The sequence below is a fragment of the Cervus elaphus genome, chromosome 19, assembly GCF_910594005.1.
Source record: "Cervus elaphus chromosome 19, mCerEla1.1, whole genome shotgun sequence".
Classification (NCBI taxonomy): Eukaryota; Metazoa; Chordata; class Mammalia; order Artiodactyla; family Cervidae; genus Cervus; species Cervus elaphus.
Window position 1 is genome coordinate 86,285,197 of NC_057833.1, and position 27,769 is coordinate 86,312,965.

The window sequence follows — 27,769 nt, forward strand, 5'->3', positions numbered from 1 at the left end:
GGAACATTTGAGGCAGAGGGCTTTGTGACAAATCTCCTTTGATTGAGATTTTTGTGCGAGACTGAAAACTATCCTTTCCTTAGAGATTTTAAGGTCAGGTGTTTAAACCAAATAGAACAGAGTTACCCAGACCATTGATACAATTTTTACTGTATTCTCATACTAACTGTCCTGTTTTCTATGTAACATTTTTATAGAAAATGATACCACTTTTAAACATAAAATTCCCACTTTATACTTACTCAAGTAATCATTTCCATGAGCTTTCAGGGTTGCTATGTTAGTAATATTTTTCCAATGTACATGAAGAAAAATAAAGATTAAATCTTAAAATTATTGATTCATGTACCAAATAACTAAAATATAGATAGCTAAAATCATCTCGCATACCTCCCAGAGATGTGTGGACCACACTCTGGAAACTTCCTTTGCACAAAGAGCTCAGGTTGGGTCTGCCTGGACATGAGGAGATAACAAAAGTGACCCTCCTCTGACCACATACAGCCATGACTGCAAGGAGCTAGGGCGTCATCCTGCATGAGGATCTGGGACCCCTCTAGAAGATGGGGGCTCCTATTGCAAAGACACAATTCCCTTGCTCCCTAAGTTCCTTCAGGACGGAGACCAGAGGGCCCTCACCCACATACTTCAGTCTTCCACAGGAACCACACACAGGCCTTTCCTTGTCACAACCCCAGGGACAAAGCAGCTGGCTGTCCCAGGGAAGGAGTCTGAGCTCTGAGGATGTGTCCGCCTACTGCACTGGCCCAGCCTCTCGCGCCCCCCGACTGCTCTAGCGCAGAATACTCCATTTGACTGACCCTTGCTTTCACCTGCAGCCCCTGCGCTGACAACACTCTGTCGGAGCCAAGTTCAGCCTGTGGTCCAAGCAAGCAAAACAGTGCAGAACTGCGCTGCTGAGGAGGCCTTGTGTCTGAGCAGGGACAGTGGTCCTGGTTCTCTGCTTCCCTGAGGGACCCAGGTGACCACCCCACCCCTAGACCCTGTTTTTCCAACAGAGGTCTTTTGGACTCAGCCACCTGCAAGAGCCCTATTGTCTGGTCTTTCTGAGCAATGAGCAACACCCCGATGAGGACAGAGATTATATCCCTCCTCCGCAAATGCAAACAAGCCTGGGCCCTCCCAGCTCCCCGTCCTAAGCAGGCCCTCTTGCCAGCTCACCTGGCACCTCACCCTCTGGCTGGGACACCGGGGCCCCGACCCTCTGTCTGTCCTTCACTCTGCTGGTGGCTTCCTTAATGAGCTTCTCCCTCAGGCTCAGAAACTCGGAAAACCTCCTGGCCTTCTGCTCCCGCTGGGTTCGCAGGATGGACTCCAGGTGTCTGAGGGTCTGAGCGGGGATTCCCTTGGCATCCTGGAAGACACAGAGGTTCCCTTTGGAGATGGGCTCCCCTGCTCCTTCCCTCGGCCTCTCACATCTGCTGCTGGCCTGGGAGTCGCTGGGATCTGTGCTGGTGCCTCTGGGAGAGGATGAGCTGAGCATCTGGGCAGGACGAGCAGGTTGCTGAAAGCGAGGTGGGCTAGGGCTTGGGAGCCCCAGCAAAGCACGAGTAGAAGGATGGTGCAGAGGGGCTACGCACAGTTCTATCAACATCAAGCATACAGGATGAGATGGGACATGCCTCTCCACTATCCTTGTGGGAGAGCCGGGATTGCTCCTTTCTGTACTTGCATTATCATTTGGCCGGAAACATTGTCCTCCGTGGCTGACGATGGCTGAAAACATCAGCTGCAAAAAATCGAAGCCAGGCACCCTTCCAACATTTATTGGAAGCTTCTTGGGCTTTTGACATCCACCCTTGAGGAATAATTTAAGATTAGAAGAAATGTTTTAATCAAGTCTGAACATAAGGCCAAAGTTAGATTGAGCAGTAGTTGAAAAAAGTCAATGGTTAGGGAGCATCTTTGCTAAAGTAAACCTAGGTGTTTGGGTTTTTTTCTTACTTTACTCTATACACACAGTATCCTCAGTGATGTGATATGCCAGCTGCCTTAGTAATAAGGTGGGTGTTTTTAAAAATGGATTTCATTGATGCCTTTAATTATAATATGCATACTCTGGTTGAACAGGAGCATGAGAAAACAGTGGTGTTCAAATATTAATTTGTACCAGATAAGGCTGTCAGAGCCTGCTCCACCCACAGCCACCTCTGAGTGGGCATGGCCACGGGTGCCACTGATAATAGACACTTCACCCCTCCAAAGGCCAGACTGAGCCAATTAAATTCCCCTTGTCAGAAAATGGAGACATAGTACTTTGGAGCACGTATGGTCCCTTTGTCCAGGAGAAGATGGGACATCTTGTTTAATAGTTCCACCAAGACTATCTAATTGTAATTTGTCAAAATAATATCAATGTGAAAAGTGAAAGTATTAGTCACTTGGTTGAGCTTTTTGGCAACCCCATGGACTGCAGCCCGCCAGGCGGCTCCTCTGTCCATGGAATTCTCCAGGCAAGAATACTGGAGTGAGTTGCCATTCCCTTCTTCAGGGGATCTCCCTAACCCAGTGATCAAACCCAGGTCTCCTGCATTGCAGGTGGATTCTTTACCGTCTGAGCCACCAGGGAATCCCTTGTTCACTTAATGTCCACCATCAGACCTGGACCTTCAAACTAAGGCACATCCCCTTACTATTCATTCTTATAGTATCCAATACTTCACTTGCAGAGCATTTCACAATGTTAAATTATTAAATTTCTGGACAACCATTGTTTAGTAGTATCTGAGTTCCCTACCATCTATAAACTCCATGAAAAAAAGTTTCCTTTCTAATTCATCACTGTATTCTCAGCATGCGTGTGTGCTAAGTCACTTCAGTTGTGTCTGACTTTGTGACCCCATAAACTGTAGCCCGCCAGGCTCCTCTGTCCATGGAATTCTCCAGGCAAGAATACTGGAGTGGGTTGCCATTTCCTTCTCCAGCTTTCTCAGAACCTAGTACAACAGTTAGTTAGCATAAAGGTGCTCAATAAATATTTGCTGAATATGTGAACGACAACAAAGAAAAAGAACAGGAGACACAGAGAAAGTAGCCAATGAGTGGAGAGCACAGGGGGCCAGGACATGGGCTGACACCTCAGGAAGCCACTGGAGGAAACAGGAGAGACCACAGGGCCAGCTGTGTGGTTTATGTTCCCGGACACCAAGGGTGCCCCACTGGAACGAATGAGATGAATAAGATTACAGGACAAAGAACAATTGACCCTTTGTTGGTTTAAGAACGCCCTGTGTCCAAACGGTAGGTGCGGCCCTGCCACGGTGGTACCGGAACTCACTCTCTTTATCCCCATGCTTTCCAGCTTCTCCTCCAGGGTGTCCTCCAGGACTGGCCTGAACTGCTTCAGCAAGGTGGGGTTTCGCCTCAGGGCTTCCAGCACCTTCTGCTGTCCACTGTAGGAGTCCTCCAGCTCTGCAGCACAAGACAACCACAAAGGTCAGCCGGGGTGCCCAGAACCTCCGCTCCCAGAGCCCCAGGGCACCCAGCCAGGAATCATGGTCTCCAGCCTATGACCCAGGGCCACAGACCCCACCTGAGTGTCCACCCCCAGGCTGTTCCTCTGAGAATCACAGCAGCAGACCCTCAACCCATCTTTGGGACCCTCACCCCCTGGACCTTCAAGATCTGGCTCAGTCCTGTCCCAGGCTGACTCAGAGCTTTCAGGGTTTTGATTCCCGACAGCAGCTTGTTCCCTGGGCTCCATTCTTCCTCCCCTCTCTCCTCGCCCAAATTTATTGAGTATAATTGATATACAGCATTGTATACATTTAAGATGTACAGCATAATAATTTGATTCACATTCATGATATATGTATACACATATACATAATGATTTGATTCACTTGATATATGTATACACATATACATAATGATTTGATTCACATGATATATGTATACACATATACATAATGATTTGATTCACATGATATATGTATACACATATACATAGGACAGACAGCTGCCTGCTCCCCTCGAATCTACTGTCTAAATTATGTGTTCTCCCTCCAACTAAATACAATAGAATTGCATGGGTTTAAAGTACAGATTCTCTGGCCCCACCTTCCAGAGTCTGATTCCACGGATCTGGGGAAGGGCCCTGCATTTTAACTTGTTCAGATGATTCTGATGGAGGTGAGCCACAGACCACTCCTTAAGAAATACTGACCCAGTGTGCATGCGTGCTAAGTTGCTTTAGTCATGACCAACTCTTTGCGACCCCATGGACTGTAGCCCACCAGGCTCCTCTGTCCATGGGATTCTCCAGACAAGAATATTGGAGTGGGTTGCCATGTCTTCCTTCAGGGGATCTTCCTGACCCAGGGATCGAACCTGCGTCTCCTGCAACTCCTGCATTGCAGGCTGATTCTTTACCACTTAGCCACTGGGGAAGACCTAATGACCCAGAGGGTAACAAAATAGACAATTAAAATAAAATGTGATTACTGCTATAAAGGGGCTGTCCAGGGTGAGTCAGGGAAGACCCCCCAGGAGTGCTCTTCAGGTCTAATGCCAGGGGCCACTGTGGTTAGAGGTGGACCAGCCTAATGACAAGTAATATGAGTGTGAACAGGCCAGCACTGGGGACACAGAAGAAAACCCTCAAGGAGCTCAAAGTCAAGTAGTAATTTTATCCTTTGGTTGCATATTTGAAACACCTGGGCTCCATCCCAAGCTAAGTGCGTCAGAATCTTAGAGGGTCAGCCCCGGGCCTTAAGATCTATTTGTGAAACTTCCCAGTTCTTCTAACAACAGCCATGCCTGAAGACCAATTGGTCTAGAGCAGCGGTTCTCAAAGTGTGAGCCACGGCATGGGAGCCGCCTGTCACTTATTAAAAACACAGATTCTCAGATCCCCACTCCAACCTGTGTGTGTGTTAGTTGCTCAGTCGTGTCTGACTCTTTGTGACCCACGGACTGTAGCCCACCAGGCTCTTCTGTCCATGAAATTCTCCAGGGAAGTTGCCATTTCCTACTCAACCACGTCAACCTGACTGAATCGAGACTTCAGGAGGTGGAGCCCAGCAATCTGTGTTTTAACAAGTCCTCCTTCACCCCCAGGGTTGATTATCTGCTGAGTCTGCACAAGGCATGATCCCCAACTTGGCTGTATATTGAAATCACCGTTGGAGCTTTGTGTGCGACTGATGCCAGAAGCCCTGCCCTGCGTGTGGTGATCTAGGCAGCAGGCGGCTGGTGTGCTCCTCCAGAGAGTTGCAAGCAGCCCGGGAGATTCTTAGTGTGCGACCACTGCAGAGAGCTGTGGGACCCACAGAGGTCCTCAAACTTGAGCAAGCACCAGAGTGCCCAGGCGGGCAGGTGCAGACAGAAATGGCTAGGCCCTGCCCCAGAAGTTCTGATTCAGTCTGTGCGGCCTGGGACTGAGAATTTGAAAATCTGCATTTCTAGCCAAGTTACCAGGGGATGCTGCTCCTGCTGGTTTGACACTAGAAGTGGAAAAGCCAAGTAAAGAGGAACAGCAGAGTCTGACCAAGGATGGGTCCTCCCTGCAACGCGATGGGGTGTGGAGGAGGTGGGGAGGAGTCTCCCTCACTCAGTGTCCACCTCATAGAACTCTGTGCCCCTGCTGGAGGATTTAGTTCATCCTCACCGTGGACCTTGTGTTACTCAGGGTTACCTGTAACTTATTTTTACTACTATATTCCAAGGTTAAGTGCACTGGGGCGGGATGGTAGCAGAGGACTGATTAAATTTTGGTTCATCCATATGATGGAGTACTGTGAAGTCCTGAAAAAATAATGGAGCAGCTCTATATAAAGGGATAAGAAATGACCCCCCAAATAAGTTGTTAAGAAACAACCATAGAACAATATGTATACTGTGCTCCCATTTAGGAAAAAGGAAAAGAATGCATACATGTACATGCTTGTGTTTGCACCAAGTGTCTCTGGAAAGAAATGTGACAAACCATTAACAATGGAATCTCTGGGCAGAGACTGGATGGCCTGGCAGAAGGGAGACCTACTGTGCACCCTTTTGCTTTTTCTGCCAAAAGCATAGATGACTGCCTCAAAAGTAAAGAAAAACATTACATTAAAAAAAAAATACCCCATGATGAACTCTCTGGTGACACAAATAAAACCCTTTCCTCGGTGCATCTGTTGGGTCACTCTGGAACTGTCACATCACAGCCAGGCTGGGCGGGCGGGCCTGGTCAGCAGGTCAGCTGTGAGCTCTCTCTGATCTTTCCTGGGAGTTCCTCCTCCCCGACTCACCCAGGAGAGTCTATTTTTTTCACTTCTCCTTTGCATCCCCTGGAAACATTCGGTTGAGAGCTCTGCAAATCAGAGTCAGTCACTGAATAGAGTGAATAAAAGTGGCAGGCTCCCAGGGCTCTGCAGAGGGCACTGAGGAGGATTCCTGCACATCAGTTTGGCTGGTGTGATCTGCCTGCTGCATGCTCACCACACAGAAGAAAACTGCAAAGGTCACCTAAGCCAACACAGTGAGGCCGCATCCAGTGCTCCAGGCGAGAGGCGGTGGGGCAGGCACCGGGGACAGGCTACGCAGCAGGCGCCATCACGCCAAATCCTGACTCCACCCCTGCTGCCCTGTGACTCTGGGCAACTCACTGATCCTCTCTGAGCCAGGGAAAACCAGGAGGTTGCACATGTATACCTTCATGTAATGTGCCTGACAAGCACCCTGTGCTTAAGAAATATTTTACTTCATATCCCCAGTTCCCTGCACCCAGATTCAGGCAGCCAGATCCAGTTAAGTAGAGACAAACTCAACAATGAAGAGGGCAGCCGCCAGGGAAGAAACTGGAGCCTCACCTTCCTCGGAAGAGTCCGCATCTGTGTCCACAGTCTTCGGGCCCTCAGGGATCCCTGAGAAGAGCAGGAGTAGTTAGTGTCGCCAGGGCCTTGGGCCCCACCCCCACCTCAGAGAAGACCACAGGACAGCACGTGAGTGCAGGCCACAAAGAGCAAGGACTCGAGTCGGTCCTCTAGCAGACAGAGGCAGGATGAAGCAGTGGTCACAACCATGACCTTGGAGGCAGAAAGATCAGAATCCACATTCCAGCTCCGCCCCTCACTAGCTGCCCATGACACAAGTCCTTGAACTTCTCTAAGCCTCAGGTGCCTCTTCTAGCAAGTGAGGACAGTCAAACCCCCCACCCCTCACTAAAGTGTGGGGACAAAGTGCTGAGACAATGGATCTGAAGTCTATGACACACAGCTCTCATTAAAGGCCCACCTCAGCCCTGGGCTTCCCAGGTGGCTCAGTGGTAAAAGAACTGGCTTGCCAATGTAGGAGACGCAAGAGATGCATGTTCGATCCCTGGGTTGGGAAGATCTCCTAGAGTAGGAAATGGCCTACCCACTCCAGTATTCTTGCCTAAAGAATTCCATGAATAGAGAAGCCTGGTGGAATCGCAAAGAGTCAGACGTGACTGAGCAACTGACCACACATACATGCACATGCCCCAGCCCCAGCACTCAGATCACAGCCATAGAACGGCGCCTCTCCAAACTGGTTGCAAGACTGCAAAAGAAACATCTAACCTCAAGGCAGAGGATGGGGAAGATGTGTGGGTTTGCCAGAAAAGGCAGAAGGGAAGCTACAGACATAGGGCAGCGGGGGTGGGGTGGAGTCGGAAGGTTTCACAAGGGGCAGCAAGGTCCTCCAAGCAGGCTGGCCCCCTACAGGTTACCGCCGCCCTTTAGACATCAGCGCCTGCACCTGTCAGACACACACACTAAGAAGCACGCACACAAGACGAGGAGGGCAGACTCTCTAGATAGGCAGATTCACAGAGACTTGGGGTCAACTTGCTGTGGGATGGAACTGATTCACAGTTGTGGTGAATTCACAAGCCCTGCCACTCCATCCATCACCTCCCGCCCAGGATGCCCTCACCCCACCCCATCCCTCATCCCACCTCACGTCTCCCTCATCCTACAGAGAAGAGCAGGCCAGGCAAGAAACCCTGCTACCTGCACAGAATGCCTTCAGCATGAACTGGGCTGGAGCCCTGTCTGTCCTGGAAACAAGCGTCTTCTCACCCTCCCTTGTCCAGCCAGAGAGCCTGACGCCACAGGCCCCCGAGCAGCTGCCACCATCCTCATCCTATACATTGACTGGTGTAGCATGGCAGAGACAGGGGAGGGGACCAGAGACAGGAGACAGGAGAGGCCGAGACAGCAGACTTACCCTCCACCTTCCGGAGAGACATGGCCTGCATCTGCAAAGACATGGAACAAAGCAGGTTACAGCCAGCAGGGGGCTCTGCTGTGAGCGGTGGGGCTGCCTAGCTCTGTGAAGAAGGGACGGCCAGTGTTTCCACGCCATCCACTGGGAGCTGGAGCTCAGAATACTCTGCCCCAGCCCCGCAACACACCTCCTGCCGAGCAGATGTGAGGGCATGGCACCAAGACTGAACAGCGGCAGTCAGGTTGGCACCATGCTCCGTTTCCCCACGGTGGGGAGGCAAGAAGGCCCCTCTACAGAGAGGGACTGTGGCCTGAAGCACAGGAGCCCCACGCAAGCAGAGGGGCACAAGCACAAAAGTAACCTCAGCCAGGACCAGGGAGGCTCCGCTCCTGAGATGTGGGCCTCTGAGCTGAATGCCCCCTGGGGGAGGGGGCAGGATGTGAACAGTCACTGACTGTCTGCTCAACCCCTCTTCTCCAGGAAGTGCCTCTTCTTCCTCGGTTTACATAGTCGCAGACAGGACAGCCCCTTGTGACTACGTGACCCCCACACCACAGCCATAGCTGACTGTCCAGATTTGGGCAGAGAATTCTGGATTGGTAACACATGGAGTCAAGAGCTCTGGGCAGCTAACTGGGTTGAGTTTTTATTTTCTTTGTTTTGCCACATGGGGCAGACATGGAATAGAAGCTGACCTTCACAGGAAAAATCAAAACAGTTACAGAAAAAGGAACCGAGACATATCACAGAGCAATGACTTGACCACACTTCATGTCTTTGGATTCAGTTTATTCCTAGACTTAGCTGTTCCCCTGCCTTGAGCTTTCTGAGAGACCTTATCTAACCTTATGACAAATCTCCCCTTCTGCTTAGGCTTGAGTTGTTTTTCACTACTTACTGATGAATGATTCATCCAATGTCCATTTCTATTCCTCCTTTGCTTACCTCTATCCTAGAAAGTATAAAGCTAATTATTTCTTTTCTAACCTTCCTCACAACTATAGTTTCCAGAGGTTTGACTAGTAAAATATAAGCAGAAGCCTTGAGAAGAGCCTCTCATCAACTTTTTCCATTGAATATGGTTGTGATGGTTGGGGCTATGGCAGCCATTTTGCAACTATCAGAGTCACGCATAAGTCAGTAGGCTAAAGTGAAAATGATCAAAGTGCTAGTCACTCAGTCGCTGACACTTTGCAACCCCATGGACTATAGCCCATGAGGCTTCTCTGTCCATGGGATTCTCCAGGCAAGAATACTGGAGTGGATTGCCATTCTCTTCTCCAGGGGATCTTCCTAACCCAGAGATCAAACTGGGGTCTCTCAAATAGCAGGCAGATTCTTTACCATCTGAGCCACCAGGGAATATGCTAAAGACGGCAATTAAAAAAAATAATAATAACAGTCTAGAATTCCAATGGCATAATGTTGCTGCTAAATCAAGTGTGACCTCTTTTGGTGTTACAATAAAAATAAACACCCGTTAACCTATTCTGTTATATTTAGCCAGTGGGTTCCTAACTGAAACAACTATAAATAAGAATTCTGGTAACAAAAGGAGGAAACCTCCAGGCAGCCACAGCTTTGAAGACCTAAATGTGTTAGGGGAAGTAGTAAAAAGACAAGCAGCGAGGAAGTGGGTTAGATATGTTGACAGCTGGAAGAACAGAAAGGCACAAGTAGCAAGAGGCATAGGAACAGTGGATTAGATAGTGATAGTGGGTGTTCCGCCCAGGAAAGCTATGGGGAGGGTGGTTCATGGCAAGGACCTGAGGCCAGAGGAGGACCCAGCTGGGGACAGACACATGTCTCCACCGACCTGGGGCTCAGAAAGGGGAGCTACATCTGGGCTGAGCAGAGAATGATCCGCATCAGACAAAGAGTCAGAGGGGCGAGTTTTAGAAGAAGGGTGCTTAGTGATGCCTTCTCGTCATACTAGCTTATCTAACAACCTCCTCAGAGGCTGTTAACTTATGAAAAAGGAATTAGTTAATAAATGGTGTCTGAGAACACAGTGAAAGGAGCACAGGTTTCGTATTCCACCTACCTGGGCTAGGGTTGACTCTCACCCCTATCATTTATAACATGCACTGTGTAGACTCAAGTGAGGTGCTTAACTTCTCCAGCCTGTCTCATCCTCTGTCAAAGTACGCTGGGGAGAAGGCAATGTCTACCTTGAAAGGCAGCAGTGAGGTTTACACGGAGGAATAAGCAAAGTATCAACCAGGTGCTGGCATTCACACGGTCTCTGCTGGTACTGGGAACCCACCAACACAACCCCTAAGGACAGCAGTCAGGTCTTCCACATCCTCATCACTTTCTGCCCCTCAAGTCTGAGGCTCTTCCCTCTCCTCAGAGCCCCTAACTATTGAGACTGGAGCCAACAAGTCCAAGAGACTCTAAGGAGATCCTCACAGGGACGGGGTCTACAGCTCCAGGTCCCGGCTGGGAGGGGGGACACACCTACCATCTCCTCCTGGGAGGCGATGAGCCTGGCTTGCTCCTGGAGCTGGGCGTGGAGGGCACTGATCTGGCGCTGGGCCTGGGCGGCTGCTTTCCTCTGAGCCTGAGACAGGGTAGCCTGGAGCCTCTCGTTCTGCTCCTGCAGCTGGCGGCACATGGTGGCTGGTCAGTCACCTGTCTGCAGTGACCTCTGGGGGCTCAGGGCCTGCAAGGGCCTGCACCTGTGGGCAAACGCTGGCTGGAGTTCCACCTGAAGTAGGTGGAGGGTTTCCAGACCTGGGCACGTAGCTTTCCAGCAAGACTCACTCCCTTCCTATTCGAGGACGTTTTAAGTGGTACCTGAGGAGAAGTGAGAACTGAGTGCAGGCCCCTAGGGTCAGGGCAAGGGCCATCTGTCAGATGTGTCACCCCCAGGAGGGCAGTCAGGTAAGCTGAGGTCATTCAAAAATCACCAAATGGGTGCTTTTAGGTGAAGACCAAAGATGAAGGAAATGTGGTTACAAGCTACCTCTGATCTAAGAGCAGAGAGAAAATGACACCACTTATTTCTGCATAAAGAACCTCTAGAAGAATACAAGAATGCACTAAAAGTGGTCACCTGTGGGGTGGGTGTCGGGGATGGGTAGATGGAAATGGGGCAGAAGGGAGACTTTACTCCATGTATCTTAATACAGCTCTTCTGCTTTTTGGAATAAACTTGAATGCATTTCCCATTTTTGAATTTTTCAAATAAGATAAACCTATGAGGGACTTCCTTGGTGGTCCAATGGTTGAGACGCTCCACTCCCAATGCAGGGGCCAAGCGTTTGATCCCTGGTCAGGGAACTAAGATCCCACAAGCTGCATGGAACAACCAAAAAATAAATACATAAAGATTTTTTTTTAAAGATAAACTTATCAGATGGGAACCACTTGAGTGGGGGGCCATCCATCATGCACCAGACTCAGATCTAAGCACCTTTACCTTCTGAGCTTTCTGAAGCAGAACTTAGGGCTCTTCTTAACTGGCTTCATCCTCCACTTGCCTTATCCTCGGGGACATTTTTATAGAAGCTGGTTTCTCTGTCCTGAGGACCACTGGTCTCTCCCCACTGGTCTCAGTGTCTGAACCCTTCCGTTTGAGCTGCCCCTGAATTATCGCTGAGGTCCACAACCACCTGGATCTCTCCTGGGTGGGGTTTCAAAGGAGGGCCCAAACACTGAATGACCAGGCAATTCTCTGAGTTTTAAAGAACAGCCCTACTTAGAGAGCCTTAAGGGGTCAATGAAGAAAGGAGAAAGGATGTGCTGGATTCAGAAGAGAAGGCCTAGAGGCACCTGCTTCCAGCCAGGGAAGCAGCCGTCTGGGCAGCTGCCCCTCTGTGTATTGACAGGGCTTAGCAACGAGGAACTGTATCAGCAACAAAATATCTGCCAACCAGTTCAAGGCAGGGGGCAAAGGATGGGGAGCTGAAGGATGAGAGGAAGTCATGGGAAACCAGGCTCCCCAAGACAGTCCGGTGAGACCTACCTCTCTCTTCTGAGCTGCATGCTCTTCCTGCAGTGCCTTCATTTTCCTCCTCCATTCTGCTTTCTGAAACAGATTAAATGCTTATGGAATGGGCCCCTCTAGATATTAAAATATAGTACAAAGCTTAAAGAATTAAAATGTACTGACTCACAGAGTAGGCAGAAAGAGCAGTGAAAAGACTAGAAAGCCCAAAGATGGGCAGGGGGAAATGGAATCTACTCTGGGGGGAGGATGGATTATTGACAAATGGTGTTCAAACAAGTAGTTAACTACTTGAACCTGGACTGCAAAACAATATGAACTTGTATCCTTATTTCACATCTTAAATGAAAACAAATTCTAGGTGGCCAAAGATTTCATCTTAAAAAATGTAAGAGATGTCAACAAGATGATGGACTAGTAGGTTCCAGTTCTCAAAATACCCACAGATTAGGATACTTTTATGAGAGCTCGGGAATCCAGCTAGAGGTCCTAGCACCTTGATGAAGCGAAAAAACCCAAGAGTGGATACACTGAAGAGGGGAAGAATAGTTTCACCTTACCTGTGTTACCCTTCACCCAAGACAGCACAACTAAGTGCTAAGAGAGACCCCCTCAGCCCACAATCTCTCCCACAAGGAAAGTGAGTGCAAGTGAGCACCCGACTGCCCAGGGCTTGAAGGATGCTGCCCAGGAGGCCCACTTTTGTCTCACTCCACCAGAACTGAGGGAATCGACATAGCTGAATCAGTTTTCAGCGCTGGCACACAGATCTCAACACCAGCTTCAGATCCTACTGGCTAGCTTGTGGACACCAGAAGGTGTGGAGGAAGAGAAGTAAAAGTGTAGGCTATTTGTATGCAATCAAAGTTAAGTTGTTTCCAGCTTAAAATAGAGTGCTGTAATTATAAGATATTTTATGACTGGAAAAGGTTAGTTTTCATTTCAATCGCAAAGAAAGGCAATGCCAAAGAATGTTCAAATTACCATACGGTTGCACTTATTTCATATGCCAGCAAGATTATGCTCAAAATCCTTCAAGCTAGGCTTCAGCAGTACATGAACTGAGAAATTCCAGATGTATAAGCTGGATTCAGAAAAGGCAGAGGAACCAGAGATCAAATTGCCAATATACGCTGGATCATAGAAAAAGCAAGGGAATTCCAAAAAAAATCTATTTCTGCTTGATTGACTGTGCTAAAAGCCTTTGGGTATGTGGATCACAAGAAACTGCGGAATATTGTTAATGAGATGGGAATACCATACCACTTTACCTGCTTCCTGAGAAACCTGTATTCAGGGCAAGAAGCAACAGTTAGAACCAGACATGGAACAACAGGCTGGTTCAAAATTGGGAAAGGAGTACGTGAAGGCTGTATATTGTCACCCTGCTTATTTAACTTATATACAGAGTACATCATGTGAAATGCCAGGTTGGATGAATCACAAGCTGGAATCAAGATTGCTGGGAGAAATATCAATAACTTCAGATATGCAGATGATACCACTTCAATGGTAGAAAACAAAAGAGGAACTAAAGAGCCTCTTGATGAAGGTGAAAGAGAAGAGTGAAAAAGCTGGCTTAAAACTCAACATTCAAAAATGGTATCCGATTCCATCACTTCATGGCAAATAGATGGGGAAAAGTGGAAATAGTGACAGATATCATTTTATTGGGCTCCAAAATCACTATGAATGGTGACTGTAGCCACAAAATTAAAAGACACTTGCTCCTTGGAAGAATAGCTATGATAAACCTAGATAGTATATTAAAAAGCAGAGACATCACTTTGCTGACAAAGGTCCATATAGTCAAAGCTATGATTTTTTTCAGTAGTCACATATGGATGTGAGAGCTGGACCTTGAAGAAGGCTGAGCACCAAAGAACTGATGCTTTCAAACTATGGTACTGGAGAAGATTCTTGAGAGTCCCTTGGACAGCAATAAGATCAAACCAGTCAATCCTAAAGGAACTCAACTCTGAATATTCATTGGAAGGACTGATGCTGATGCTAAAGCTCCAATACTTTGGCCACCTAATGTGAAGAGCTGACTCACTGAAAAAGACCCTGATGCCAAGAAAGACTGAGGGCAAGAGGAGAAGGGGGCTATAGAGGATGAGATGATTGGGTGGCATCACTGATTCAATGGACATGAGTTCGAGCAAATTCAGGGAGATAGTGAAGGACAGGGAAGCCTGGCATACTGCAGTTCATGGGGTCGCAAAGAGTTGGACATGACTTAGTGACTGAACAACAACAACAAATACTAATTATAAAGAAAAAACTGTAGCAGATAAACAAAAGAGAAAGAGAAAGGAATCAAAGTATACACACACACACACACACACACACACACACACACACACACAGCCATCAACTCACAAAGAAAGACAGCAAGAGAGAAAGAAAGGGACAAAGTAACTACAGGACAGTCTGGAAACAACAAAATGGCCAATAGCAAATCCTTTTTTATTGGCAATTACTTTAAATTTAAATGGACTAAACTCTCCAACCAAAAGATTTAAAGTGGCTGAATGGATTTTAAAAGCAAGATCCAACTATATGCTGCCTACAAAAGACAGCTTTAAGGACACATATAGGCTGAAACCAAAGAGATGAGAGAAGACATTTCTGCAAATGGTAAACAAAAGAGAACAGTAGCTGTATTTATAGCAGACAAAATGGACTTTAAGTCAAAAATTGTTATAAGAGACAAAGAAGGTCATTATATAATGCTAAAGGAGTCAGTTAATCAGGAGGATATAAAATTGTAAATATACAGTCAGTCCTCCATATCAGTGGATTCCACATCTGTGTATTCCACATCCAGGGATTCAATTAACTGTGGATTGAAAATATTTGGAAAAAAATTCTGGAAAGTTCCAAAAGCAAACTTGAATTTGCTTCATGCTAACAAATATGTACAGAGCATTTACGTTGTAGTCACAATAAGTTACATAGAATTTACATTGTAATTAGGTATTATAAGTAATTTATAAATTATGTAAAGAATTTAAAAATGATGTGTGTGAGTTATATGCAAAATATAAGGGACTTGAGTACCTGATAATTTTGGCATCTATAGAGGTTCCTGGAACCAGTCTCCTATGGATGGATACTGAGGGATGGCTATGTATTCACACAACATACGAGCGTCTAAATATATAAAGCAAATATTAACAGAAATGAAGGCAGACACAGACAGTAATACAGTAACAGTAGGGGATTTCAATACTCCACTTTCAACAATGGATATATCATCCAGACAAAATCAATGAGTAAACAACGGACTTGAACAACACTATAGAACAAGTGGACTGAACAGACATACATAGAACACTCTATCCAAGTAGTAGAATACACATTCTCCTCAAATGCCCAAAGCTATTCCCCAAGAGAGATCATAAAACAAAATTCTGCCAATTTAAACTTGAAATCATATCAAGTTAATCTTTTCCAACCACACAGTTATGAAACTAGAAATGTATAATAGGAGAGAGACAAGGAAATTGTTTCTTGTGTGATCTACACAAATGTGTAGATATTAAACAAGACATTCTTAAACAAAGAAGAAACCAAAAGAGAAACCAAAAAATAACTTGTGACAAACAAAAACGGAAACACAACATACCAAAATTTCTAGGATGCAGGAAAAGCAGTTCTAACAGAGAAGTTTATAGTCATGAACTTTTCCATTAATAAAAAAGAAAGATCTCATATAAACATTCTAATGTTATACCTCAAGAGAAAGAAGCACAGACTAACCTAAAGCTGGCAGAAAATAATAAAGATTATATCAGATGTAAATGAAATTGAGAATAGAAAAACAACAAAAAAGGTCAACAAAAGTAAGAGTTAGGTCTTTGAAAATATAAACAAAATTAACAAATCCTTAGCTAGATTAAGAAAAAAAGAAAACTCTCAAACATAAAACCAGAAATGAAAGAGGAGACATTACGACTGATATTATAGAAATGCACAGGATTACAAGAGACTTCTATAAACAATTACTAATAAGTTGGACAGTCTAGAAAAATAGACAAGTTGCTAGAAACACACAATCAACCAAGGCTAAATCATAAAAAAAAAAAAAAAAAAGAAAATCTGAACAGACCAATAATGAGCTAGGAGATTGAATCAACAATCAAAAATCTCCCAACAAAGAAAATGCTGAAACTGATGGCTTCAATGGTGAATTCTACCAAACATTTAAAGAACTAATGCAAATTCTTCCCCAAAATTGAAGAGGAAGAAACACTTTCAAACACATTTTATGAGGTCATTTCTACTCTTGTCAAATGCCAGACAAGGACACTATAAAAATTATTACAGGCCAATATCCTTAATGAACATAGATACAAAAATACTCTACAAAATACAAGCAAACCAAATCTAACAGCACAGTAAAAAAACCATACAACATGAACAAGTAGGATTCATCCCAGGATATAAAAATGGTTCAACATACACTAATTGATGTATGTGATACAGTATGTAAACAAAATGAAGGATAAAATTACATGATCATTTCAATAGATATAGAGGAATCATTGGACAAAAGTCAACATCCTTTTATGATAAAAACTGCCATCAAAGTGGGTATAGAAGAAATGTACCTCAACATAATAAAGGCCATATACAAGCCCAGAAGTAACATCATACTCAATAGTGAAAAGCTAAACATTTTTCCTCCAATATCAGGAACAAGACAAGATGCTCACTCTCACCATTCTTATTAACATAGTATGGAAGTCCTAGCCAGAGCACTGAGACAAAAAAAAAAGAAAAGAAAAAAGAGATAAAAGGCATCCACATTGGGAAGGAAGGAGTAAAATTATCTGTTTGCAGATGAGATGACCTTATAAATAGAAATTCGTAATGACTGCACCAAAAAAAAAAAAAACTGTTAGGATAAACAAATTCAGTAAAATCAGCATGCAAAAGGCAGCTGCATTTCTCTACACTAAAGACAAACTATCCAAAAAAGGAATTAAGATAACTGTCCCATTTACAGTAGCATCAAAATTAATTAAATACTTAGGAATAAATTTACCCATGATGGTGAAAGATCTATAAGTACACTGAAAATTCTAAAACATCAATGAAATAAATTGTAGAAGACAAATAAACAGAGATATTTCATGCTCATGGATTGGAAGAATATTGTTAAAATATCCATACAATCTTAACATACCCATTCAACCCTAAAATTCATGTGAAACCACATAGCCAAAGCAATCTTGAGCAAGACAAAACTAGAGGCATCATTTCTATAGAGCTATAGAATTTATCAGTATGGTAGTAGTATAAAAATAGACACATAGACCAATGGAACAGAGACGAAACCCAAAATTAAACCCACATATGTATGGTCAACAAATCTTTGACAATGGCACCCAAGATACAAAATAGAGAGAGGATTGTCTCCTCAGTAAATGGTATTGGAAAAAATGGATATCAACATGCAAAAGAATGAAATTGGACCAATACCTTATACCATGCACAAAAATCAACTCAAAATGGATTATAGACTTAAATGTAAGATCTGAAACTCTAAAACTCCTAGAATAAAAGAGGGACATTGATCTTATCAATGATATTTTTTGGATGTGATACCAAAGGCACAGGCAACAAAAACAAAAATAAACAAACAGGACTTTATCAAACTAAAGTTTCTACATAGTAAAGGAAACCATCAACAGATGAAAAGATGACTTAAAAAATGGGAGAAAAAATAAATAAATAAATAATTTTTTTTTTTAAATGGGAGAAAATATTTGCAAACCATGTAACTCATAAGGAGTTCATCTCTAAAACATAAAGAACTCATACGACTTAATAGCAAAAAAACAAATAACCCAATTTAAAAGTGGACAAAGAGCCTAACTACACATTTCTCCAAAGAAGACCTTCAAAGTGTCAACAGATATATATTTTTAAAAGTAACAAAAGATAACAAATGGCAAAGACATGGAGAAAGGGAAATGTTTTACCGTGTTGGTGAAAATGTAAGTTGGCATAGTCATTATAGAAAAACAGTATGGAGGCTCCTCAAAAAAGTTAAAAACCAAGAGATTTACTCATTTTCCCCAATGAATCTCCCCATGTATCCATGAGGTATACCCGTTAATAAACTTGTTTGGTTTTCTCTTATTAAAAAAATTAAAAATAGAACTACCAAATAATCCAGTGATCCCACTTCTCAATACTGATTCAAAGGAATTGAAATCAGGATCTCAAAGAGATACCCACACTCCCCTGTTCACTGCAGCATTATTCACAGTAGCAAAATATGGCTACATTTACCCCCAAACTCAATGAGTTATAGACATTAAATATGCACAGCTTTTTCCATGTCAATCGTACCTCAATGAGGTGACATATGTGAATGAATGAATGGATGAGCAAACTAAAAAAAAGAAAAGAGAGCATTTTTTTTTTTTTGCCCCACTGCACAGCTCATAGGATCTTAGTTCCCCAACCAGGGATCAAACCTGGGCCCCTGACAGTGGAAGTATGGAGTGTTAACCACTGGACCACCAGGGAATTCCCAGGAATATTTTCTTTTTAGATCTCAAAGTGGCTATAAACAAAAAAGACTGATAATTTGATAATTTTGGCCACATAAACATTATTAATTTTGCATAGTCAAAACCACAATAAAGTTTAAGGACAACAGGAAACTGGGGAAAATAGCCACAAGAGCAACAAAGAACTGTGTTAATTTCCATACGTTATACAAACACACAAATTGGTAAGGGAATCAACAGATAAATAGCGTGTGAATAAAGTTCACAGAAAAAGAATGGCTTTTTAAATTTGAAATTTGTGAAACATCAAGCAGTGGAAACACTTTACTGCTGTTAGTTAAACATTAAGCTCTTTCTTAATGGTCTTGGAGAGAAGAAGCAGGACAATATGATTCAATAACAGTGTCAATTGCCCTTCCTTGCTATGGAATTATCAGTGAGATGGACCATATATAACTGGACTGATTTAAGTTTCAGCCAATGGAAGCCAGGCCACCTCCTCCCAGCCAGTGACAGCAGACTGTGCCTAAGTCTTCCCAGTTCCATCTCCAGTGACCTCACGTTGGCAGAGTCAAATCAACCATAGTGGGAATATTTTACCACAGAAAATGACAAATGCTGCAAATCAAAGCTTTTTTAGTTCCAGTCAACTGGTTGTTAAATATTTACCATCACACCATTGCTATGTATGCTAAGTCACTTCAGTCGTGTCCGACTCTGTGCGACCCCATAGATGGCAGCCCGCCAGGCTCCCCCGTCCCTGGGATTCTCCAGGCAAGAACACTGGAGTGGGTTGCCATTTCCTTCTCCAATGCATGAAAGTGAAAAGTGAAAGTGAAGTCACTTAGTCGTGTCTGACTCAGCGATCCCATGGACTGCAGCCCACCAGGTTCCTTCATCCATGGGATTTTCCAGGCAAGAACACTGGAGTGGGTTGCCATTGCCTTCTCCGATCATACTATTAGATCCATGCAAATATCTTCAAAGCCAGGAGACTGCCACACTTTCAAGAAGAGTTTTCAACTGGGTTGGACTCAAAGTGAGGGCAAGGGTGTCCAGTAAGATACACAGCTGAATGTATTTTCAAAAAACTCCCTGGCAAATCTGACACTGCACACTTGAATGTCACCAGCCACATCTGAGAACCCTAAGAACCCTACTCTATGCGTTCATTAATTGGCACAAGGTCTGAAATGATAGAACTGTGATGTCTTTCCGTCTCCCTAAATCACTTTGCCAACAAAGGTCCAAATAGTCAAAGCTACGGTTTTTCCAATAGTCAGTGTATGGATGTGAGAGTTGGACCATAAAGAAGGCTGAGCACTGAAGAACTGATGCTTCTGAACTGTGGTGTTGGAGAAGACTCTTGAGAGTCCCTTGGGCTGCAAGAAGATCAAACAAGTCAATCTTAAAAGAAATCAATCCTGAATACTCATCGGAAGGACTAATGCTGAAGTAGAAGCTCCAATACTCTGGCCACCTGATGCAAAGAGCTGACTCACTGGAAAAGACCCTCATGTTGGGAAAGGAGGAGAAGGGGGCAACAAAGGATGAGATGGTTGGATGGCATCACCAACTCAATGGACATGAGTTTGAGCAAACTCCGTGAGATGAAGGACAGGGAAGTCTGGCATGCTGCAGTCCATGGGGTCACAAAGAGTCAGACACGACTAAGGGACTGAAAAACAGCAACCTCCCTAAAACCAGAGTGAAAAGAAGAAACTCTGCTGGGAGACAGCACATTTCTTGCCTGGTTCAGGAAGAAAGCATGGGACCTTGGCTCACCTGCATTTCCATCTTCTCCTTCAGAGCCCAGAGCTCCTGAGCCTGCCTGAGTCGCTCCTCGGGCTCCTCATCCCGCAGGGACCCCAGGTTGGACTTCATCACACTGTGGGACTGCAGTGCCTGCAGCTTCTGAAAAGGCCAAAGTATAGTTTCATTCAGATGAAGATCTAATTGTGACATTGTCTTTTATACCCTGAACGGTGTCAGAAGGGCATACTTACCCCAACTACAAAGCCCCAATTTGAACTTACTTTCGCCACCTGATGCGAAGAGCTGACTCATTGGAAAATACCCTGATGCTGGGAAAGATTGAGGGCAGGAGGAGAAGGGGACGACAGAGGATGAGATGGTTGGATGGCATCACCAACTCAATGGACATGGGTTTGGGTGGACTCCGGGAGTTGGTGATGGACAGGGAGGCCTGGCGTGCTGCGGTTCACGGGGTCGCAGAGTCGGACACGACTGAGCGACTGAACTGAACTGAACTGAAATTACTGGGTATCTGCATGCCTGCAAATGTTCCCACAAGTCCACACTCTCCTTCACTACGGTTCTCCTGAAAGCTCAGCTCTTGCACAGGAGAAGAAAATCCCATGGAAGAACACATTCAAGAGTGTCATTTCCATTGCACTGAAATTCTGCTGAACTTCAAGCCCAAAACTTGTCTGACAGCTTTCCCATTTCTTCCTCAGTCTCGAGTAGGATAAAGAGAATCAGACTCAGAGCCTTGAGGAGGATCTCTGGCATTCCAGACCACTCCCTGAGAAATCCTGCTCCTCTTCCAACAAAGAAAAGAATCTTGGCTGTCTCCAAGGAGGCCTGGCTTTTCACAGCTTGGAGTCACGTCACCAGTGCCTAGCGAGTGCTTCCTGAGCTAACAGTTCCTGAGCTAATATGAAGAAAAAGGTAAGGAAAAGTGGATCAAAGAGAAGATACCTTTCCACCTCTTCCCCATGGTTATATTTTTAAATATATCACTACTGTAGTGACAAAAGCAATTACCTACATCTCTATTACTATATAAAACTCATACACCCTATTATAGCTTCAGAGAACTGTTAAGCCCCTGAGTTTAACTTCACATTCTTATTATCTTTAACTCTTCTGCTAAAGCAATAATGGGTCCAAATGTTAACCATTTCTCATACAAAATACAGTAGTGCATTCTCAGTCATGTCTGATTCTTTTGAGACTCTTTTGGGACTGTAGCCCACCAGGCTCCTCTGTTCATGGGATTTCCCAGGCAAGAATACTGGAGTGGCTTGCCATTTCCTTCTCCAGGGGATGTTCTCCAACCAGGGATCAAACCTATGTCTCCTGTGTCCTGCATCAGCAGGTGGACTCTTTACCACTGGCGCCACCTGAGAAAACCATTTCTAAACCCCTTGAATATTTTTGTAGCGTCAAATGCTTTATCAGATGTATGCACAACTTTCAGCCTCCAATGTGTCACTTCTGTCTTCACTGCTGCTTATGACACACCAGAGGGCTGCTTTCTTGGTGTCACAAACCGTCACGGTGCTTTCCTTTCAACTGGGGCCTCCTTTGGCAGCTGGACTTACCCTACGTCTAATCTAAAGTTCTCTCTTTAGTGAGATGATTTAGCCAAAGCAAGCTCTCTGACTTCTCTATCAGGGACAAAGTTATGAGAACAAATATTTTCAAAATGCACTGAACTCTCACTGGCCCTCCTAACATATTCTCTTGTGCTTTGAAAGTAGCCTTACAGTGTTTTACACGATCATTCTAAACGGAATCTTACCTGTTTCCCCCACTCCCAGAATTTTTTAAAAGTGAACCAACAAAATAATTATCCAAGTACACTGAGAATTTTGTATCCAGTTTGGTTCCTATACTTTAATAAAATTAAAATAATAAAATGTCAGGTGAGAGGAGATGAGGGGAGACACACAAACACAAAAATTCAACAGAAGTCATCCTATGGGGGAAGACAAAAAAATGGATGTTCCAGTTTAAGACGATGCAATCCTGGTTAAAAGGAAACCATGGATGGTAGGAAGAATTATGTCCTTATTTACCACAACTCAGAATTTCCTAACAGATGTAACCTTTGATTTTTGAGGACGTGGTTTATGAACAACAACTCCAAATTTAAATCAGTACCTATTTACAGAACGGGTCTAGTCAGCGAGCAATGTCAGGGGAAGCATGGGAGTCAGAGGTTCAGATGAGCTCAGAGATGATGAGTGTGGAGCTGGGGTCAGGACCATGACCACATGTTGGAGCAGCATCTTGTCTTCCATAAACCACCCCTGTCCACGCCAGGGGAACATTTAGGATGGGAGGGCTCAAGTCCCTACACACACACACACACACACACACACACACACACCCCTACATTTAGGATGGGAGGGCTCAAGTCCCTACACACACACACACACACACACACACACACACACACACACACACACACCCCTAGGATGGGAGGGCTCAAGTCCCTACACACACACACACACACACACACACACACACACACACACACACCCCTACATTTAGGATGGGAGGGCTCAAGTCCCTACACACACACACACACACACACACACACACACACACACACACACACACACACCCCTACATTTAGGATGGGAGGGCTCAAGTCCCTACACACACACACACACACACACACACACACACACACACACACACACACACACACACACACACACACACACACACACACACACACACACACACACACACACACACACACCCCTACCTCTCGTTTCAACACCACCACCCTCCATCCTTGGTTTTCCATCTCAGACTGAGATGATGGATCCCTCAAGGCTCCCTCCATATCCTACAACAATCCCCTTATGGAAAAACTGCCTAGGTGTTTCTTTAGGCAAAATGTAGAATGATCGTGAGAAACACTATTAGATAATTCATTTTCAAAAATAAGAAAAGATATTCCTTGCTGTTCAGAGAACCAATAACAGCTGAATACATTCTGAAAATACTTCTGCTCAAATCTTTTCCCTGTACAGCTCCCCCAGTGACTCAGCGGTAAAGAATCTGCCTGCTATGCAGGAGACTCAGGAGAAGCGTTTGATCTCCGGGTCAGGAAGATCCCTTGGAGAAGGAAGTGGTAACCCACTCCAGTATTCTTGCCTGGGAAATTCCATGACAGAGGAGCCTGGCAGGCTCCATGGGATCCCAGAGTCAGACATGACTGAGTGACTAAAACACAACAACATTCTGAAAATACTTTCAAAACGTTTCCCTGATACAGGTTTAGTTACACAGGTTTATGTGGGAAGATACAGTCCAGGGATAATTTTAATAAGTTTTTCGTGAATAAATTTGATAACATATCCAGTAGTGGAGCAGGGGCTTTTAAGGAGCTGGGTTTAAATCCCAGGTCTACATCTTAAAACAGCCGTGTGACCTTGGGCATGTTATGTGGCCTCAATGTCTTTGCTTGAAAAGGAGGAATGATAATAGCTTTTTAAAAAAAAAAAAAAAAAAGCATTTTATTTTATTTTTTACCTTTTGGACTCACTGTGCGGCCTGTAAGATACCCAATCAGGGATCAAACATGCACTCTGTACAATGGAAGCCTTAACCACTGGACCACCAGGGAATTCCTTTAAAAAATAAATTAGGGAGGATTTCCCTGGTGGTACAGTGGATAAGAATCCACTGCCAGTGCAGGGGACATGAGTTCAGTCCCTGGTCCAGGAAGATTCCACATGTCGAGGAACAACTAAGCCCCTGCATCACAACTACTGAACCTGTGTGCCCAAGCTACTGAAGCTCGCATGCCCTAGAGCGCGTGCTCCACAAGAGAAACCTCCACGATGAGAAGCCTGCACATGGCAACTAAGAGTAGCCCCTGCTCGCCACAACTAGAGAAAGCTCAGCACAGCCAAAAATAAACAAATTTGTTAAATATTTTTAAAAGTGAACTTAGGGACTTCCCTGGTAGTTCAGTGGTTAAGAATCCACCTTGCAATGCAGGGTACACAGATTCGATCCCTGGTTGGGGAACTAAGATCCCATAGGCTGCAGAGCAACTAAGCCTGCATGCTGCAACTAGAGAATCTGCACCACAACAAAAGATCTCTCGGTGCTGCAACTAAGATCTGATAAATCTTAATAAATAAATATTTATATTAAATATTTATCAAATAAATAATTTTTTTTAAGAAATTAACAAACTAACGACATGCCTACCTTTAGAATATTAGTTGTTTGGTTGTTATGAGAATTAAAAGCTAGTGTATATAAAGAACTCTGTACAGGGGCTGGAAATGTTTCAGTAAATATTAGTTACTCTGTGATTCCACAGGCCCCAATAGAGTGCCTGCTTGTAAGGAGTGCTCAGCAAATACTTGTTAGAAGAAAAATGCATCCATTTACATTTTGCCTCATTTCTTGTCCAGTGAAGCCCTTTGCAAAAATAAGCATAACATCTCTGGAGCTCTTACTATAATATATGCCAGATAATGTTAGGTATTGTCGGTGTGCTAATTTAACCCTTTCAGAAACCTATCCTACAGAAAGGAAACTGAGGCAAAAGAAGGTTAAGTAACACGCCCAAGATCACACAGTCAATATGTGATGGAGCAGGGGTTACCAGCCACTGCCCTCTTGTGTCTGAACTCATAGAACTAGTACAAAGAAATAAATTTTGTGAACAAATAAGGTTTTCAGCTAAAGAACTCTGAGAAGTCTTTTAGGTTGGGTACCTCCTCTAAGGTAGAGTTCTGGTTGGCAACACTTTTAAATTCATCCCAAAATAATTTTTTGAGCTTGTCTATTTCCCCATATAGCTTGGCCTGCTCTTTTTCTTTCCATTCATCAAATTCTTTCTTAGCTTCTGCTTCCCTCTGGCGAATGATCTCTGCTTCCTACAAAGAAAAGCAAGAACAAGAGAATCATTAATTCCACGCTATGACAAATATTTACCAAGAAACTGCCAGGGCCCCTTTTCTGTGCAAGTCACTATGGAGACCCAAATAACATTTATCCCCCAGTCCCCAGTGTTTGGACTGGGAGTGGAATTAGTCTTATCTGAACTGTAAAGGATGGGGATCCCATCTCTTCTGTCTTTATATTCTTCATGATGCCTGGCAAGGAGTGATGAAAGAATAAATGACGGAAGGTGTGACGCAAGTGTATGTATTTTCATTCTACAAATATTTACTGAATACCTCCTCTGAGCTGCCTTCTGGAGTTTACCCAGTCTTTGTCCTCCAAAAGCTAACAGTATATTGTAAGAAGTTAAAATTCAGGTTCAAATGCCCTCAGGGGGTGCGAACACAGGCAGCTGTAGCTCTCTTTTGGCCACACAGTTCTGGTCAAATAACTGAATTTTCCTTCCCAGACTACGTAAAACCACTTGGCACATCCAGGAAGACACCATCCTAGCCCTGAGTCTCAGCTCTAGGAAACAGCCAGAATGTCGACTCTGGGATCTGAGCACATTACGGGTCTCCTGGCCAGTCCATGACCGAATCCCCTGCCATTTCTCCTTCACGCCCACCTGGAGCTGCCGCTGCCTCTCCGCCTCCCTCTGGGCTTCCAGCTCCCCTTGGGTCCACTTCAGTTTGGCCCGTAGCTCTTCTAACACCTCCTCCACTGGCTGCTCCTGCTTCCTCTGCTTTCCTGTGGGATCCACGCAAAGCAAGGGTGACCAGCATGAGTCAGAGTCACTGGTGCGTACAGTTCTTGTGTGCAGTCCCACCTCAGTCTGAGACCAGCTTTGCCACTTACATTGTACACTGCCTCTGGGCAAATGACGTAACCTCCCTGACCCTCTGTTTCTCCAAAGTGGAAAATGGAAGCAATAACAGCACCTAACCCAGAGGGGCATGAGGAGACGGCAGGAGGAGAAGGGGACGACAGAGGATAAGATGGTTGGATGGCATCACCAACTTGATGGATATGAGTTTGAGCAAGCTCTGGGAATTGGTGATGGACAGGGAAGCCTGACATGCTACAGTCCATGTGGTTGCAAAGAGTTGGACATGAATGAGCAACTGAACTGAACTGAACTGAACCCAGAGGGTCATTGTGAGGATGAAATGTGATAATGCAAAGTGCCTAGTGTAGCACCTGGCAGACAGCTCGATACATGTGAACTATAGTTATTTAAAATAACTATTTTGTAAATATGTATTTATTTTTGTTTATTTATTTGGCTGTACCAGATCTTTGGTTGCAGTGTGTGGGATCTAGTTCCCTGACCAGGAATCAAATCTGGGCCCCTTGTATTGGGAGCTTGGAGTCTTAACCACTGGACCACCAAGGAAGTCCCTAAAATAACTATTTTGACAGTACTTACAAATGGGAAATATGAATGCAAAACTTGTAGAGTAACAGAATCAGGATACCAAACAGTATGAACACACTGATTATTAATACGAAGAGGGGAATTTAAAGTAATGATAAGAATTCTAGTTTTAATTTCATTCTTTTCAGTAATGTAGTACAGTTTAAATATGTAGTTTTAAATTTCAAATAAAAATAAATAAATAAATTTCAAATAAAAAAAAGGAACTGTGCACTATGAAGAAAACTTGAATTATAGAAGAATATTCTAACTAAACCACCTACTGATAAACTAAGAATTAAAGGTTATTGAAAAAGACACCAATTGTACTTGAACATCTGTTACTTTTCAAAGTACATTTAGGGATTATTAGATGGTACTTTTATTAAAACTTCAAGCTTTTTTTTGAAAAGATATATGGCTTTTCTCAAATGGGGCTTTTTAGAAACAAGCAACTTTTAGATGCAGTGAAAATTAATTTGGATTAATAAAGTGATTTGAGGGACTTCCCTGGAAATCCAGTGATTAAGATTCAGGGTTAAGATTCTACTGCCAGGGGCACAGGTTCAAACCCTGGTCAGAGAACTAAGATTCGGCATGCTATGCAGCACTGCCAAAAACATAAAGTAATAAAATAAAAATAAAGTGATCTGAGGTGAGTCTGGAATGGGAGAACTGCAGTATCTGAGAAGTCAGCTGCCTGATAATAAATTAATGAACACTAATACAGCCAAAGTTGTCTTCATTGTTGTTGTTTTAGTTGCTAAGTCACGTCCAACTCTTTTGTGACCCCAAGGACTGTAGCCTGCCAGGCTCCTCTGTCCATGGGATTTACTTAAGAATATATTTTTCGTCTCCATATTTTCCCAGCACTGTACATTAAGGAAGTAATAAGGAACATGCACAAGGATTTATGCACAAGAATGTTACCACCATGAGATTTATAACTGGGGAATGTTTTAGTTATCCAAATAAATTAAGAAATAATTCAGTTGTGAAATAAATTAT

The 27,769-nt window shown here is 44.1% G+C and overlaps 1 protein-coding gene across 10 annotated transcripts in view; it reads right to left on the bottom strand.

Annotated features, from left to right (window-relative positions):
* DZIP1L (DAZ interacting zinc finger protein 1 like) overlaps positions 1-27,769 on the bottom strand; it is a 60,221-nt gene that overhangs the window by 6,261 nt on the left and 26,191 nt on the right. For 7 of the 10 annotated variants that reach the window (XM_043874297.1, XM_043874292.1, XM_043874293.1 and 4 more), the window contains 9 exons: positions 25,973-26,094; positions 25,176-25,337; positions 20,464-20,592; positions 12,167-12,229; positions 10,661-10,801; positions 8,197-8,227; positions 6,816-6,869; positions 3,299-3,432; positions 1,183-1,375 (listed from right to left, as the gene is read on the bottom strand). In XM_043874297.1, coding sequence (XP_043730232.1) covers positions 1,183-1,375; positions 3,299-3,432; positions 6,816-6,869; positions 8,197-8,227; positions 10,661-10,801; positions 12,167-12,229; positions 20,464-20,592; positions 25,176-25,337; positions 25,973-26,094 — 1,029 coding nt within the window. The remainder of the gene's footprint in view (positions 1-1,182; positions 1,376-3,298; positions 3,433-6,815; positions 6,870-8,196; positions 8,228-10,660; positions 10,802-12,166; positions 12,230-20,463; positions 20,593-25,175; positions 25,338-25,972; positions 26,095-27,769) is intronic. The other 3 variants (XM_043874291.1, XR_006335280.1, XM_043874298.1) reach the window with 3 other exon arrangements.